This window comes from Microcaecilia unicolor, unplaced genomic scaffold (assembly GCF_901765095.1).
Source record: "Microcaecilia unicolor unplaced genomic scaffold, aMicUni1.1, whole genome shotgun sequence".
In the NCBI taxonomy this organism is placed as follows: Eukaryota; Metazoa; Chordata; class Amphibia; order Gymnophiona; family Siphonopidae; genus Microcaecilia; species Microcaecilia unicolor.
The window spans coordinates 117,429-133,597 of NW_021963808.1; the positions used below are offsets into that span (position 1 = coordinate 117,429).

General features: G+C 47.3%; 1 protein-coding gene across 7 annotated transcripts in view; it reads right to left on the reverse strand.

The window, feature by feature from the left end:
- Positions 1 to 5,848: 5,848 nt before the first annotated feature.
- Positions 5,849 to 16,169, reverse strand: part of LOC115459655 (E3 ubiquitin-protein ligase TRIM39-like) — a 446,759-nt gene continuing 436,438 nt past the window's right edge. For all 7 annotated transcript variants that reach the window (XM_030189457.1, XM_030189463.1, XM_030189462.1 and 4 more), the window contains one exon: positions 5,849 to 6,477. In XM_030189457.1, coding sequence (XP_030045317.1) covers positions 5,951 to 6,477 — 527 coding nt within the window. In that variant the 3' untranslated portion in view covers positions 5,849 to 5,950. The remainder of the gene's footprint in view (positions 6,478 to 16,169) is intronic.

Consider the following 16,169-nt stretch of genomic DNA (forward strand, 5'->3'; position numbering starts at 1 on the left):
TTAAAAAGGCAGCAGTGAATATACACAACAGCAATACACATCCCATTGGAAAAGCCAGACAAGTCAGACTCATAGATCCCCATACAAACCACATGCCAGGAGAAACTCTCATCTGCTCGTGGTCACATGCAGACCACAGACCAACCCTCATCAATAACAGAATAAAGGACCAAAAATTATAAATTTATTGATTTATTTTCTAAATTTTTATGCCACATTATCTCTGCAATTCTAAACAGATCACAATTCAACACACATTCGTTTTAAAACATATTACAAAAACATAAAGACCTTTCCTACCCTACCCCATCCATCCCAGCAGCCTGGCATCAGCTTTTCCGTTCAATACTCTATCCATCCCCATAGCTCAGCATCAGCCCTTCCCTTCTCTACCTTACCCCCCCCCCCTCCCCATCCATCCCTGTAGCCCAGTATCAATCCTTCCCTTCCCCACCATCCATCCCATAGCTAAACATCAGCTCTATCCTTCACCCCACTCCTCCCTGTAACCTAGCATCAGCCCTACCCACCCCCTATGGAATTACATTTTTAAAAACCTTTTATTCTGCACGCACCGGTCCACCCAGAGAAAACTGCCAGCGCCTACACTTTTTTTTTAACTAGGCACTGCAGAGACCATCCCCACCCAAAAACCCACTAAAATGAGAGAGAGACAACTTTTTTAAAATTTATTGTTGGGGAATTTTGGGGTGGGGATGGGCTCCTCATTGCCCTAGGCACCGGCATGTCTACCCCCCCCACCCCCCATCCAGAAGCCCAGTACCAGACCACAGCCATCATTTTGATTACAAAAGAATAATCAAAATGCTGGCAGGTCATGGTGGTGGGCTCTTCACTGCAGGGCAAAGATTATGATGAAAAAAAAAAAGCATTTACAATTTTATTACCTGCTGGCTGCTGCTGCTGGGCTGGGCTGGGCTGCAGTAAAGTTATGGATTGGAGAGTGGACTGGAGACACTGCTGGAGCCTGGAACTCGATTCTGGAATGATGATCTCTCCTGTCTCTTTGAACTTCCTTCCCAAGCCAATTCCCACCATCAGGCAGGGCCAGGCTGAGGCTCGCCTCACACCTGCGTGCGTGCACGTGCGCACGTCATCCAGTCTGCACTGCTACCACTACCGCATGGATCATGATGGGAATGGATCATGGGAAGTATGACGTGACATGCTGCCTGCGCGCCCGGCCCTGCAAGCCAACCAAGTGCATTCTCGGACCGGCGGACCCAGAGCCGAAGGTAGGCGCCGGCCCGGCGAGCTGATGTTGACTCGGAGGCGAAGCCTGCCCTGGAGACCTGGGCGGGTGCCCGGCTGCCCGCGACGACGTGGTTCGCTAGCGCTAGGCAGCCGCAAACTGCAGCAGTGTGCGCTTGGGTGGTGCTGGGAGGCGGGCCTGAGCGAAATCGGGCTGGATTCTGTCCAGTCGGAGCCTGTCAGCTGACCCACAGTGGGTGCCGCATGCGGGTGCCGTCCCTGTTGTCATGCCGTGCTGCTGCTGCTGCAATTTGGGTGGGCGGGCCTGGGCCCACCCAGGCCCACCCGTAGCTACGTACCTGCCACCCTGGGATAGTAACTCAATATAAACCTTGCACCTCCAGTTCTGTGTATCCCATTTACAACTCGCCATAGAAAAAATATTCACCAATTTACCTACTACTGGGAAACTACAACAGGCTGTACGGTTACAGATTCCTATACAAACATGCTTGCACAATCCTTCATCTTAGTTGCTCATAAGGAACAAGGATAGATCCTCACCTGGTACAAATAGGGAGACCACAAAAAAACATTCATAAAAACTGAAATTGTGACCCCCCCCCCCCCTACAAAATACTCTGGCTATAGGCATAGGCGGTCGGTGGCCCAACTGTTTGGGGAGGCTAAAGGGGGCGGGGTTAGGGGTGGGGCCAGGGGTGGAGCTTAAATCCATAATTGTCTGATAACACACAGAAAAAAATAAAAATAAAAATAAAAGTCACAATTAATACCTTTTATTAAATTTAGACATTAGCTATGTATCATATGTCAAAGAATAAAGTGGTTGCTCAAAGCATATACTAACCACAATCGCTCAACTGCAAAACACTATGCACAACTTTGTGCAAAAACACACTCAGAACCTTACTGTACCATAAATATTACACTGGGCAGAACCTAATATCACCAATATACCACCCATACGGAAAATGCAGACCGTCAACAATATTGAAACAAGGGATCATAATTTCACAATTCTCATGTAGAGCCACAAAACGCCCTAATTCATGTTTAATGTGGGATAAAATGTCATAAATAAGTAAATAAACTTTTAATGTTGAGCACCTGATTCTCAAAGTGGACATATTCCAAACACTATAATGAAAATAAAATAATCTTTTCTACCTTTGTTGTCTGGTGACTTTGTTTTTCTGATCATGCTGGCCAAGTATCCGATTCTGCTGCTATCTGTCCTCTTAACTCTGGTTCCAGGGCTTCCTTTCCATTTATTTGTTTACTTTCCGCCTTTCTTCTTCATTTCTTGCCTTACATCCGTAAGTAAAAGCTGGGTCCTCTGCAGATTTGACTGTCCAGTGGATCCAGCTTCTGCCTATTTTCTCCATCGATGTGCAGGTTTTCTCCCTTTTCCCTCATCTCATCTCCTTCCTCTGTCTTCCCTCCCCTCCATGCATGTCCAGAATTTCTCCCCTTCATTCATGTGCATCTCCTTCCTGTCTTCCCGTCTCGCCATCCATGTCCAGCAAATCTCCTCTCCCCTGACCTCCACTCCACCCATGTCCAGCAACCCTCCTCTCTCCCCTGCCATCTCCTCTACCCACCCATTCCGGCAACCCTCCTCTCTCCCCTGCCATCCTCTCCATCCACCCATGTCCAGCAACCCTCCTCTCCCCTCTAGCCACCCACCCAAGTCCAGCAAATCTCCTCTCCCCTGACCTCCCCTTCACCCATGTCCAGCAACCCTCCTCTCTCCCCTGCCATCCCCTATCCACCCATTCCAGCAACCCTCCTCTCTCCCCTGCCATCCCCTCTATCCACCCATTCCAGCAACCCTCCTCTCTCCCCTGTCATTCCCTCTATCCTCCCATTCCAGCAACCCTCCTCTCTCCCGCCATCCCCTCTATCCACCCATTCCAGCAACCCTCCTCTCTCCCCTGCCATTCCCTCTATCCTCCCATTCCAGCAACCCTCCTCTCTCCCCTGCCATTCCCTCTATCCTCCCATTCCAGCAACCCTCCTCTCTCCCCTGCCATTCCCTCTATCCTCACATTCCAGCAACCCTCCTCTCTCCTCTGCAATCCCCTCTATCCACCCATTCCAGCAACCCTCCTCTCTCCCCTGCCATCCCCTCTATCCACCCATTCCAGCAACCCTCCTCTCTCCCCTGCCATCCCCTCTATCCACCCATTCCAGCAACCCTCCTCTCTCCCCTGCCATTCCCTCTATCCACCCATTCCAGCAACCCTCCTCTCCCCTCTAGCCACCCACATCCAGCAAATCTCCTCTCCCCTGACCTCCCCTCCACCCATGTCCAGCAACCCTCCTCTCTCCCCTGCCATCCCCTATCCACCCATTCCAGCAACCCTCCTCTCTCCCCTGCCATCCCCTCTATCCACCCATTCCAGCAACCCTCCTCTCTCCCCTGCCATCCCCTCTATCCACCCATTCCAGCAACCCTCCTCTCTCCCCTGCCATCCCCTCTATCCACCCATTCCAGCAACCCTCCTCTCTCCCCTGCCATCCCCTCTATCCACCCATTCCAGCAACCCTCCTCTCTCCCCTGCCATCCCCTCTATCCACCCATTCCAGCAACCCTCCTCTCTCCCCTGCCATCCCTCTATCCACCCATTCCAGCAACCCTCCTCTCTCCCCTGCCATCCCTCTATCCACTCATTCCAGCAACCCTCCTCTCTCCCCTGCCATTCCCTCTATCCTCCCATTCCAGCAACCCTCCTCTCTCCCCTGCCATCCCCTCTATCCTCCCATTCCAGCAACCCTCCTCTCTCCCCTGCCATCCCTCTATCCTCCCATTCCAGCAACCCTCCTCTCTCCCCTGCCATCCCCTCTATCCACCCATTCCAGCAACCCTCCTCTCTCCCCTGCCATCCCTCTATCCACCCATTCCAGCAACCCTCCTCTCTCCCCTGCCATCCCCTCTATCCACTCATTCCAGCAACCCTCCTCTCTCCCCTGCCATCCCTCTATCCACCCATTCCAGCAACCCTCCTCTCTCCCCTGCCATCCCCTCTATCCACCCATTCCAGCAACCCTCCTCTCTCCCCTGCCATCCCCTCTATCCTCCCATTCCAGCAACCCTCCTCTCTCCCCTGCCATCCCCTCTATCCACCCATTCCAGCAACCCTCCTCTCCCCTGCCATCCCCTCTATCCTCCCATTCCAGCAACCCTCCTCTCCCCTGCCATCCCCTCTATCCACCCATTCCAGCAACCCTCCTCTCTCCCCTGCCATCCCCTCTATCCTCCCATTCCAGCAACCCTCCTCTCTCCCCTGCCATCCCCTCTATCCACCCATTCCAGCAACCCTCCTCTCTCCCCTGCCATCCCCTCTATCCTCCCATTCCAGCAACCCTCCTCTCTCCCCTGCCATCCCCTCTATCCACCCATTCCAGCAACCCTCCTCTCCCCTGCCATCCCCTCTATCCTCCCATTCCAGCAACCCTCCTCTCTCCCCTGCCATCCCCTCTATCCACCCATTCCAGCAACCCTCCTCTCTCCCCTGCCATCCCCTCTATCCTCCCATTCCAGCAACCCTCCTCTGTCCCCTGCCATCCCCTCCATATCCAGCAATTCTTCCCTCCCCTCCCATCTATGTGCAGCGACTCTCCTCTGCCCTCCCCTCCTCTCCGTGTCCTGTGATTTTGGCCTCCCCTCCAAGTCCAGTGAATCTCCTCTCCCCTGCCCTCCCCTCCCACCTGTGTCTCGTGATTCTCCCCTCGCCTCCCATCCCATTGATATCCAGCGATTTGCTTCTACCCTGCCCTCCCATCCCATCCATGTCCAGGGATTCTCCCCTCCCCTCCATAGCCAGTGACTCTGTCCTTCCTGCCACCCTGCCTGTAAGCCGTCCATCTTACCTCAGATCGCAGCGGCAGCAGGCAGGTTGGTCTCGTGTCGCCTCCAGCGTTCCCTGCAGGCAGGTTGGGCTCATGTCGCCTCCAGCGTTCTGTTGCCTTCACTTGGGTTCGTAACATCCTGACGTTAGCTTGCCTTCAGCGTTCCCTCTTAGTGTCCCACCCTCCTCTGATGTCATTTTGTCTTTGTGCAAGGGTGGGACTGTGAGAGGGAAGGGAATGCTGGAGGCGAGCTAACGTCAGGATGTTACAAACTCAGCCAGTCAGAGAACCTTGAGGTACAAATTATTATACAGATAATTTCATGTTTTAAACTGTGAAAGTTTTGTTTCCATCTTTACAGGAAAGAAAGAAATCCTCAAACTTTAATATTTCTGTAGCAGTGTTCGATTTGAACATGTTTAACACAAATCTGAAAAATCTTCCACCTCTCACAATCCTGCCAGAGACTTCAGATTAAGGGGTCCTTTTACTAATCTGCGGTAAAAAGTGGCCTGTGGTACTGTAGGCTTGGGTTTGGGGCACGTGCAGAATTATTTTTCAGCGCAAGAAGAAAAAAATGCAAAATCAAAATTGCTGCACGCCAAAAATGAAATTACTGCAAGCGCCACACGGTAGTTGGGTGGTAAGTCCATTTTGGTGCACGTAGTGCGTGCGTAGACGCTTACGCATCTTAGTAAAAGGGGCCCTCAGGAAATAAATCAGGACAGAAGCTGGATTTTATGAAATCATAAGGAAGAGCAGCAGAGCTTCCCAGATTTATTTGTACATAAGAGTTTGGTAACATAACTACAAATTCTCAAGCAGAGAGAGAGAGTCTGGGAATGTTAATCCTGAGTCCTGCTGTTTAATCCCAGGCTGGTACCTGGCGGATTCTCAAAGGAAATTCAGAATAAGTCCCAAAGAAAGGTCGGAGTTTTCCTGTGAAGGTGTCGGTGAAGGTGAAGAGATGAGATTTATTATCTGGATCATAAAACGAGACCTTTCCTGCCTCATAGTCCAGCAGAATCCCCACTGCCCGGGGGAACTCACTCAGGGGGAGCTCGGTCTCAGGGGAGGTGAGGGCCCAGCATATCTGTTTATTCCACAGCCCCACTGTCCAGAATCCTTCCCCAGGTGCCAGTGTGATCTTCCCCTTCCTCCTCACAGAGTCTTTACACACTCCCAATAGACAGTCCCTCCCACCTCCCACCTCCACCTCCCAGTAATGTCTCCCTGAGGTGAAGCCCTCACTCCCCAGCACACAGGGATCAATATCAAATCTCTGAGGAGCGTCCGGTACATTCTGTCTTGTGTTTCTCCATCTGAAACTTCTCCCATCTTCAGACAGGACGAGATCAGGACCAGCAGTTTCAGGATCCAGAGTCACATTTACTGCAGCGAGAGGAGACACATTAATAAACATGAGCAGACACTTCTCATTAGCTTATCACACACCCAGCTCTAACTTTCATTGGCTGCTCCTGCACCTACCTCTAACCCTCATTTGCTGGTTCTTCAGTCAATCAATTTTTCTATGACAGGAGCTCTGCTATTGGATATTGTCACTTTCCTGCCTCATAGATTTGACTCAGGACATGGGATGACGTCAAAACATTGAAGCCAATTAGGTTAATCTGTTTCCCTTCCCCCACTCAGCCATCATCCTTGTACTCTCAAAACAAAGCAAATATGAGCTGCTGCATCCTCCTTGTCATTCTTTATTCTTGGTGGCATTTTTATTTAATCTCACTTATATTTTCAAACATGCCCTCAGATCCTCATAAATTCTCCTCCCCGTGGAAGGGACCCTGTGAAATCATAGGTAAGGTGGGTCCTTGGTCATATAGTGAAACATGAGAATGGGAGGGTACAGACCTACCATATAAGCGTTCTGCGTCCGTGGATAGAACGGAAGGGGCTGACAGTAACCCTGGAGGAAGAGTTGGGACCCCAGGTGAGTGAGGTACTAGAGGTAGGGCGACCAGTGATTGGGAAGGACCTAAGGCCTGAGCAGAGGAGGTTGGTAGAGCGCTTACTAGAGGAGTTCCCGCATGTCCTAAACCCTAGGCCCGGGGAAACACATATATTCACCCACGACATTCTTACTGAGCCAGGGAAAACAGTCAGGCAATGGCCCTACCGGATACCAGTGAGGATACCCCATCTTATCTGCCCGCAACCTCGGTGTCATCTTCGACTCCTCCCTCTCCTTCTCTGCGCATATCCAGCAGATAGCCAAGACCTGTCGCTTCTTCCTCTATAACATTAGCAAAATTCGCCCCTTCCTCTCCAAGCACACCGCCCGAACTCTCATCCACTCTCTCATTACCTCTCGCCTTGACTACTGCAACCTACTCCTCACCGGCCTCCCACTTAGCCATCTATCCCCCCTTCAGTCCATCCAGAACTCTGCCGCACGTCTTATCTTCCGCCTTAACCGATATACTCATATCATCCCTCTCCTCAAGTCACTTCACTGGCTTCCGATCAGATACTGCATACAGTTCAAGCTTCTCCTACTCACCTACAAATGCTCTCGATCTGCAGCCCCTCCTTATCTCTCTACCCTCATCTCCCCTTACGTCCCTACCCGTAACCTCCGCTCTCAAGACAAATTCCTCCTTTCAGTACCCTTCTCCACCACCGCCAACTCTAGGCTTCGTCCTTTCTGCCTCGCCTCACCCCATGCTTGGAACAAACTCCCTGAGCCCATACGCCGGGCCCCCTCCCTACCCATCTTCAAATCATTGCTCAAAGCCCACCTCTTCAATGTCGCCTTCAGCACCTAATCACTACACCTCTTCTCAGGAAATCTCAACTACCCCAACTTGACATTTCGTCCTTTAGATTGTAAGCTCTTCTGAGCAGGGACCGTCCTTATTTGTTAATTTGTACAGCGCTGCGTAACCCTAGTAGCGCTCTAGAAATGTTAAGTAGTAGTAGTAGTAGAAATTATTAAACAGGTTAAAGAAATGTTAGAATTAGGAATAAGAGTTCCTACAACTATGGGATCTTCACAGGACAAACACGGAACCAACTCACATCAAAGGACACACACTATAGACACCGTCACATACAAATTCGATCTCAATTCAAACCTTACACTAACAGACACAAAATGGACACCCGCACCGTGGTCTGACCACTAAAAAGCAAACATTTCCCTCCAATGGCGAACGAAAAACTCAACGAACAAACTAGAACGAAAAACCTATAGCATGAGAGGAAAAATAGACCCAGTAATATTCTGGCAACAGATCTACTATAACGGATGGACAATAAAAACAGATACAAACCAATTCCTCCTAGAATGGGATGAGAGATGCAGATCCATATTAGACAATAATGCTCCAACCCAAACTAGAACCTCACACAGAAAAAATTCAATACCATGGTTCAATGAAGAACTGAAAAAACTTAAAACACAAGTCAGAAGGTTAGAACGTGCATGGAATAAAAAGAAAGATGAACCCACACTTAACGCCTGGAAACAACTCCCAAGGAAATACAAATATACCATAAGACAAACTAAAAGACTATATTACAAATCTGTAATTGGACCAAACTACAAGGACACACACAAACTCTTCCAGCTTGTGAATAAACTAATAGATATTACACCAATCACAACTAACAGCAAAGACACACCAGGAGCAGACAATCTCGCGAAATACTTCAATGAGAAAATCGTACAATTGCGACAAGATACCTGCCAGTAGTATTGACTATGCTGAACTCCTTGACTGCCTAGACCCAAACCCTGGCATATACCCAGCAGACAGAACATGGACTAACTTCGAAACACTATCAGAGGATATCATCTCTCAAACGTTCAAAAGATTTGCCAAATCTCATTGCAAAGTAGACATATGTCCAAACAACCTTATGACATCTGCTCCCCAACAATTTATAATAGACATAACAAAACACCTGAATTACATGTTACAAAATGGAATCTTCCCGAAGGAGAAAGGAAACATTCTACTCACCCCCATACCCAAAGCCCCAAAGAAAAACGCCAGTGAACTAACCAACTACAGACCAGTAGCATCCATTCCCTTATTAACCAAACTAACGGAAGGAATGGTGACCAAACAACTCACAAACTATTTAAATAAATTCTCAATACTCCACGACTCCGTCAGGATTTAGATCTAACCATAGTACTGAAACAGTACTAACTACACTTATGACTAAATTCAAACAAACGATTGCAACTGGAAAAAACATACTATTCCTACAATTCAACATGTCGAGCGCCTTCGACATGGTTAATCATGGAATATTACTACATATCCTTGAGTACTTCAGAATTGGAGGTAACGTTCTCATTTGGTTTAAGGGTTTCCTAACCACATGATCATACCAAGTGACATCTAACTCGACTACTTCAACCACATGGATACCTGAATGCGGAGTCCCACAGGGATCCCCCCTCTCACCGACTCTATTCAACTTAATGATGATACCCTTAGCCAAACTACTATCAAACCAAAACCTCAACCCGTACATATATGCAGACGATGTAACGATCTACATCCCATTCAAACAAGATTTAAAGGAAATTTCCAATGACATTAACCAAAGCCTCCATATCATGCATTCATGGGCGGATGCATTTAAGCTGAAACTTAATGCAGGAAAAACCCAATGCCTTTAAACATGCTGTGGTCACATCTCTCCTTAAGAAGCCTTCACTCGACCCATCTCCCTCCTTCCTTTTCTCTCCAAATTACTTGAGCGTGCTGTTCACCGCCACTGCCTTGATTTTCTCTCCTCACATGCTATTCTTGACCCACTACAATCTGGTTTTCGCCCTCTCCACTCAACCGAAACTGCGCTTACTAAATTCTCCAATGACCTATTACTGGCTAAATCCAGAGGTCAATATTCCATCCTCATTCTTCTTGATCTTTCCGCTGCTTTTGACACTGTCGATCACAGCATACTTCTCGATACCCTGTCCTCACTTGGATTCCAGGGCTCTGTCCTTTCCTGGTTCTCTTCCTACCTCTCCCTCCGCACCTTTAGTGTTCACTCTGGTGGATCCTCTTCTACTTCTATCCCTCTGCCTGTCGGCGTACCTCAGGGTTCTGTTCTTGGTCCCCTCCTCTTTTCTATCTACACTTCTTCCCTTGGTTCATTAATCTCATCCCATGGCTTTTCCTACCATCTCTATGCTGATGACTCCCAAATCTACCTTTCTACCCCTGATATCTCACCTTGCATCCAAACCAAAGTTTCAGCGTGCTTGTCTGACATTGCTGTCTGGATGTCTCAACGCCACCTGAAATTAAATATGACCAAAACCGAGCTTCTCATTTTCCCCCCGAAACCCACTTCCCCGCTCCCCCCGTTTTCTATTTCTGTTGATGGCTCTCTCATTCTCCCTGTCTCCTCAGCTCGAAACCTTGGGGTCATCTTTGACTCTTCTCTCTCCTACTCTGCTCATATCCAACAGATCGCCAAGACCTGTCATTTCTTTCTTTACAACATCCGTAAAATCCGCCCCTTTCTTTCCGAGCACTCTACCAAAACCCTCATCCACACCCTTGTCACCTCTCGTTTAGACTACTGCAATCTGCTTCTTGCTGGCCTCCCACTTAGTCACCTCTCCCCTCTCCAGTCGGTTCAAAACTCTGCTGCCCGTCTCATCTTCTGCCAGGGTCGCTTTACTCATACTACCCCTCTCCTCAAGACCCTTCACTGGCTCCCTATCCGTTTTCGCATCCTGTTCAAACTTCTTCTACTAACCTATAAATGTACTCACTCTGCTGCTCCCCAGTATCTCTCCACACTCGTCCTTCCCTACACCCCTTCCCGTGCACTCCGCTCCATGGATAAATCCTTCTTATCTGTTCCCTTCTCCACTACTGCCAACTCCAGACTTGGCGCCTTCTGTCTCGCTGCACCCTATGCCTGGAATAAACTTCCTGAGCCCCTACGTCTTGCCCCATCTTTGGCTACCTTTAAATCTAGACTGAAAGCCCACCTCTTTAACATTGCTTTTGACTCGTAACCACTTGTAACCACTCGCCTCCACCTACCCTCCTCTCTTCCTTCCCGTTCACATTAATTGATTTGATTACTTTATTTATTTTTTGTCTATTAGATTGTAAGCTCTTTGAGCAGGGACTGTCTTTCTTCTATGTTTGTGCAGCGCTGCGTATGCCTTGTAGCGCTATAGAAATGCTAAATAGTAGTAGTAGTAGTAGTACTCACCTCTCAATACAACACAAATTCACCACCATTAACAAACCAAATCTGAATCTTCCAATTTCAAACACCCTAAAAATTCTTGGAGTCACTATTGATCGACACCTCACACTTGAGAATCATGCAAAAAAACACAACCAAGAAGATGTTTCACTCAATGTGGAAATTAAAAAGAGTAAGACCTTTCTTCCCAAGAACCGTCTTCCATAACCTAGTACAGTCAATTGTGCTCAGCCATCTAGCCTATTGCAACACACTCTATGCTGGCTGCAAAGAACAAATAATCAAGAAACTTCAGACAGCCCAGAACACTGCAGCCAGACTCATATTCGGAAAAACAAAATATGAAAGCGCTAAACCCCTATGAGAAAAACTACACTGGCTCCCACTTATGTTTCAACAATTTTATTGATGAAGGTAATAAAACAGAACAAACCATACACTATCCAAATGTGTAGTGGTACAAATGTTGTTCATACATTATCATGCACTAAACAGTCAATAGGTTTTTCCTTTTCCCCCCTCCCCTCCCCCTTGTATTCCGGGATGTCTCTACCCTTTGAGCCCCCCCTTCCCCCCCCCCCAGTCCCCCCTCTTTTTTGTGTTCTTTGTTGCCTTGTTACCGGTCCGTCTAATTGGCCGTTAAACTCTTGTCAGTTTTGTAGACAACACTTTCATTATCCTTTATCATAAATCAAGCCTCCTCTTTGCCCCCCTCCCCCCCACCTTTCTCCTCCCCCACTTTCACCTCCTCGACTCTGTGCGTCCTAGGCGCATGAACAGTCTCGACCCCCCCCCCCCCCCAGGGCGTGTTAATCCCAGACCTCTGAAGTTGTATTATATCCATAGTATTATCTCCGTCTTCATCCTGAAAAGGAGTTCAACACAAGGCTGCGGGCTCTGTGGGGCAGGGATTGGATATATTTATCCCATACTTCCAGGAACAATTTCCGTCGTTTAAACGTCAAACGTGCATACTGTAATTCCAACAGAAGCAAGCCATGCAGCCTATTCCTCCATTGCCAATATGATGGAGCTTGGTCGCTGGTCCATACACCCAGCACTATCCGTTTCCCCAGCATTCCTGCCTTCCGAATCAACATTTTAAAATGCTTATCTTGGGGCCCAAAATCCTCATATTTATCTAACAGAAACCCTGTTGCTGATCTGTTCAAAGGTCTACCTCCTAAACCCTCCAAGTATGCTGTCACCTCGTTCCAGAAAGCCTGAATGTGTGTGCATTCCCAAAATGCATGTAGAAAGGAATTTATACCCATCATACATTTTGGACAAGTCAGGGAGTCTACCCCTTCCACTTTAAAGAGTCGCTCTTGTGTGAAATATGCTCTGTGCAGCACCCAGAAATTACATTCCCAGAGCTCTGCGCTAACCGAGCCTGATGGGATTCGTCCCACCAACCGAACCATATCCAATGACGCGGCCGGTAGGCCCAACTCCCGGCTCCACCTGGTTTGCAGTTCACTTTTATCTTGCTTTGGCTGTATCGCATCTAATGCTACCTTTAAATTAGATACCGATATTCCCCGGTCATGGGTAGGTTCATAGAAATCTAGTATCTTCTGTCTGATGGAGAATTGCAGATTTCCTTTATCAAAATTGTTAATATAATGTTGCACTTGCCTATATGCGAACAGATCCCTATGTTCTACTTTCTCCAAAGCCAACAACACCTCCCATGTCTGTAATCATCCCTCGACATCCAACAGGTCTTTAACATACCGTATCCCGGTTTGCTCCCAACGTTTAAAAAACATGTTATCATTGCCTGGAAGAAACTCCCTATTTCCAACCAAGGGTATTTGATCTGATTGTTGTGGGTTCCCTTCAAGCAAGGTCACCAGGTATATCCATGCTGCCCTGATCGTCTTCACCAAAACATTCCCTCTCAATTCTACCGGGATTTTCACAGTAGGGCAGTGAATCACTGAAAAGATACTCCATTTGCCCAGCACTGCTTGTTCCATGTTTATAGGTGTATAAATTTGTTCCCCCAATACCCAATCTCCCAGATGTCGTAGTAAGCAGGCCCAGTTATGTGTTTGTATGTCTGGTAGGCCCAAACCTCCTTGTTGCCATGTCCCCGTCAGATGTCTAAACAAAGTTCTTGGTTTCTTCCCCTGCCAGCAAAATTTGGAGATCAACCTATTCAAAGCCTTGATATTTTTCTTCAAAAGTCTGATCGGTAATATTTGTAAGGTATATAACCATTTGGGAAATAAAATCATACGGAATAACTGAATTCGGCCACTCAAAGAGATTGGGAGTGACATCCACAGGGACATACTCTGCTCACTGTGCTCCAACAGATGTGAGACATTGAGATCGTGGATCAGGAAAGCCCTATAGGGGAGTTTATTTATTTTAAAATTTGTTTATTATTTTGCATGTGTTACAATAAAACATTTAACAAATTCTTCTCTCTCTCCAATGCAATTCTATTCTATAGGTTATACACAGGTCTGGTTAAGGAACATTTCCCCTTCCCAGTCTCAGTACAGTATTCTGTGTAATAACAAACTTTAAATTTAACTCTTTAGCACTTACCCCCCCCCCCTCCACCCTCTCTATCCCCATCTCCATCCCCCCTCCCCTCCTCCCATCTCCCGCCCTCATCCCTTTTTAGTAAAGATTATTCTTCTTGATTATAACATTGACCATTTCTCACATATTTAAAATACGTCCTCTACCCCCTGGCGGTATTGTCTGTCAAAATGGGGTCCATAGTCTATAAAAGTCTTTGTCTGTAAATCTCCGTTCTCCTCTATAATCTGCTAGTCTCTTTTCGAATTTCATGTAATCCATTAACAGCTCACGCCACTTCTGCAGAGTCGGCTCTTTATTTGTAATCCACTCTGTGAGAATAAGTTTTTTCGCTGCCATTACAGCTCTACAAGTAAATCCCTTGAAGCCTGCTTTGGTTGGTTGAACTATCCTTGGTCTTCCGAATAGCAACAGCGGCCCTTTCTTCCATGTGGCGCCCCACATACTGGATGTCATTTGTATTACTCTGGTCCAAAATCTTTGTATTTTTGAGCAAGTCCAGAACATGTGCCCTAGTGTCGCGCCCTGCATCCCGCACTTAGGGCATGCTACGTCTGGAGAGACTCCCATATGGAAGGCTCTCCTTGGTGGAATGTAAGTTCTTAATGCAAATTTGTATTCCATTTCACAATATTGGACCATCTTTGATGATTTTTGCGTCAAATAAATGTATTCCTGTAGTATTTGAGGCGTTAAGGTCATTTGCAGTTCCTCCGTCCATGCCTGGGCCAGAGCTACATAGTCTATTTCTTCTGTCATGTCTCTTAGATGTCTATGATGCATTGTCAATGGCACTCTGCCCTGTGCCCCCTATAGGGGAGTTTAATGCCCAGATATCTAAAAAATCTTGAGGCCCACTTCAAGGGAAACGGTCCTACCCATCTTTGCCGCATCGAGGGAATCGTTGGTAAAGCCAGAGATTTATCTAGGTTTAACTTAAATCCCGAGAAATCCCCAAATTCAGCGATGCTATCCATCAAAGCTGGTAAAGATCTCTCAGGATCTGTCAGGTGGACTAGAAGGTCATCAGCAAAAGCTAAGATCTTAAACTCTTGTCTACCCACCGCCACCTCCGTAATATCTGGGTTTGACATTATTTCTCTCATCAGGGGGTCTATACTTAAGACAAATAGCAAAGGCGACAATGGACAGCCTTGCCTCGTTACCTGTTGAATATTGATGGGCTCTGAGGTTACTCCATTCACCAAAACCACCGCTCTTGGGGCTTCGTATAAAGCCAGCACTGCTTTGACCCAGAATCCATCAAACCCATAACTCTCTAAAACCGAAAATAAAAAATCCCAGTTGACTATCAAATGCCTTCTCCGCATCAAAACTTATGAGGAGAGAAGGCGTTTCGTTCCTCTCCACCCACGTCATAGAGGCAAGTATTTTTCTCATATTCTTCGCTATAGTCCGACCTCTCACAAAACCAACCTGGCTCTCCTCCACCAAAGACGGTAATATCACTGCCAATCTGTTGGCCAGAATTTTAGCGAACATCTTGGCTTCCACGTTTAGTAGAGAGATCGGTCTATAGGACGATGGCTGTATCGGGTCCCGGCCTGGCTTCAGCAGCACTACCATCTGAACTGCTCTTAGTGTATCCTATAACTCTCCCTTCTCCACAAATTTATTGTAAAGGGCTGTCAGAGAGGGCACTATCTGAGGACCCAGTATTTTATAAAATTCATATCGAAAGCCGTCTGGTCCCGGAGCCTTGAACAAAGACCCTTGTTGTATCACTCTATATATGTTGTCTTCTGTAATTTCTTGGTTTAGCCCAGACTTTTGTGCAGTCGTCAAGGATGGTAGATCCCTTCCCTCCAAGTAAATTTTACTTTCTAAGTCATCTGTTTGTGGGTTGGAATACAACTCCCGATAGTAATGACGAAAAGTGGCTGCTATTTCCCTATCCGATCTCACCAAATCTCCTTCCGGGTTCTTAAGTTGCAATATCTTTTGTTTTCCCTGTTTGCGTCTAATCAGGCCAGCTAACATCCTCCCCTGTTTGTTGCCATGCAGATAAAGTTGGTATTTATAGTACTGTAAGGATTTCATTGCTCGGGTGTGAAGTAAACTGTTTAAAGCTGATTGCAACACCAGAACATGTTCTTTATTCTCTACCGTGGGGTGAGTTCCCCAGTACCTACGAGCCTCTCTGATCTGCTGCTCTAACCAGATAATCGCTTTATCCCTCGTTTTTTTTCTTATAACTCGTGTAGGCTATAATTACCACCCTTAAAACCACCTCAGCTGTTTCCCAAAACAGTACTGGGTCCATCCTGTGTGCTGCGTTATTATTT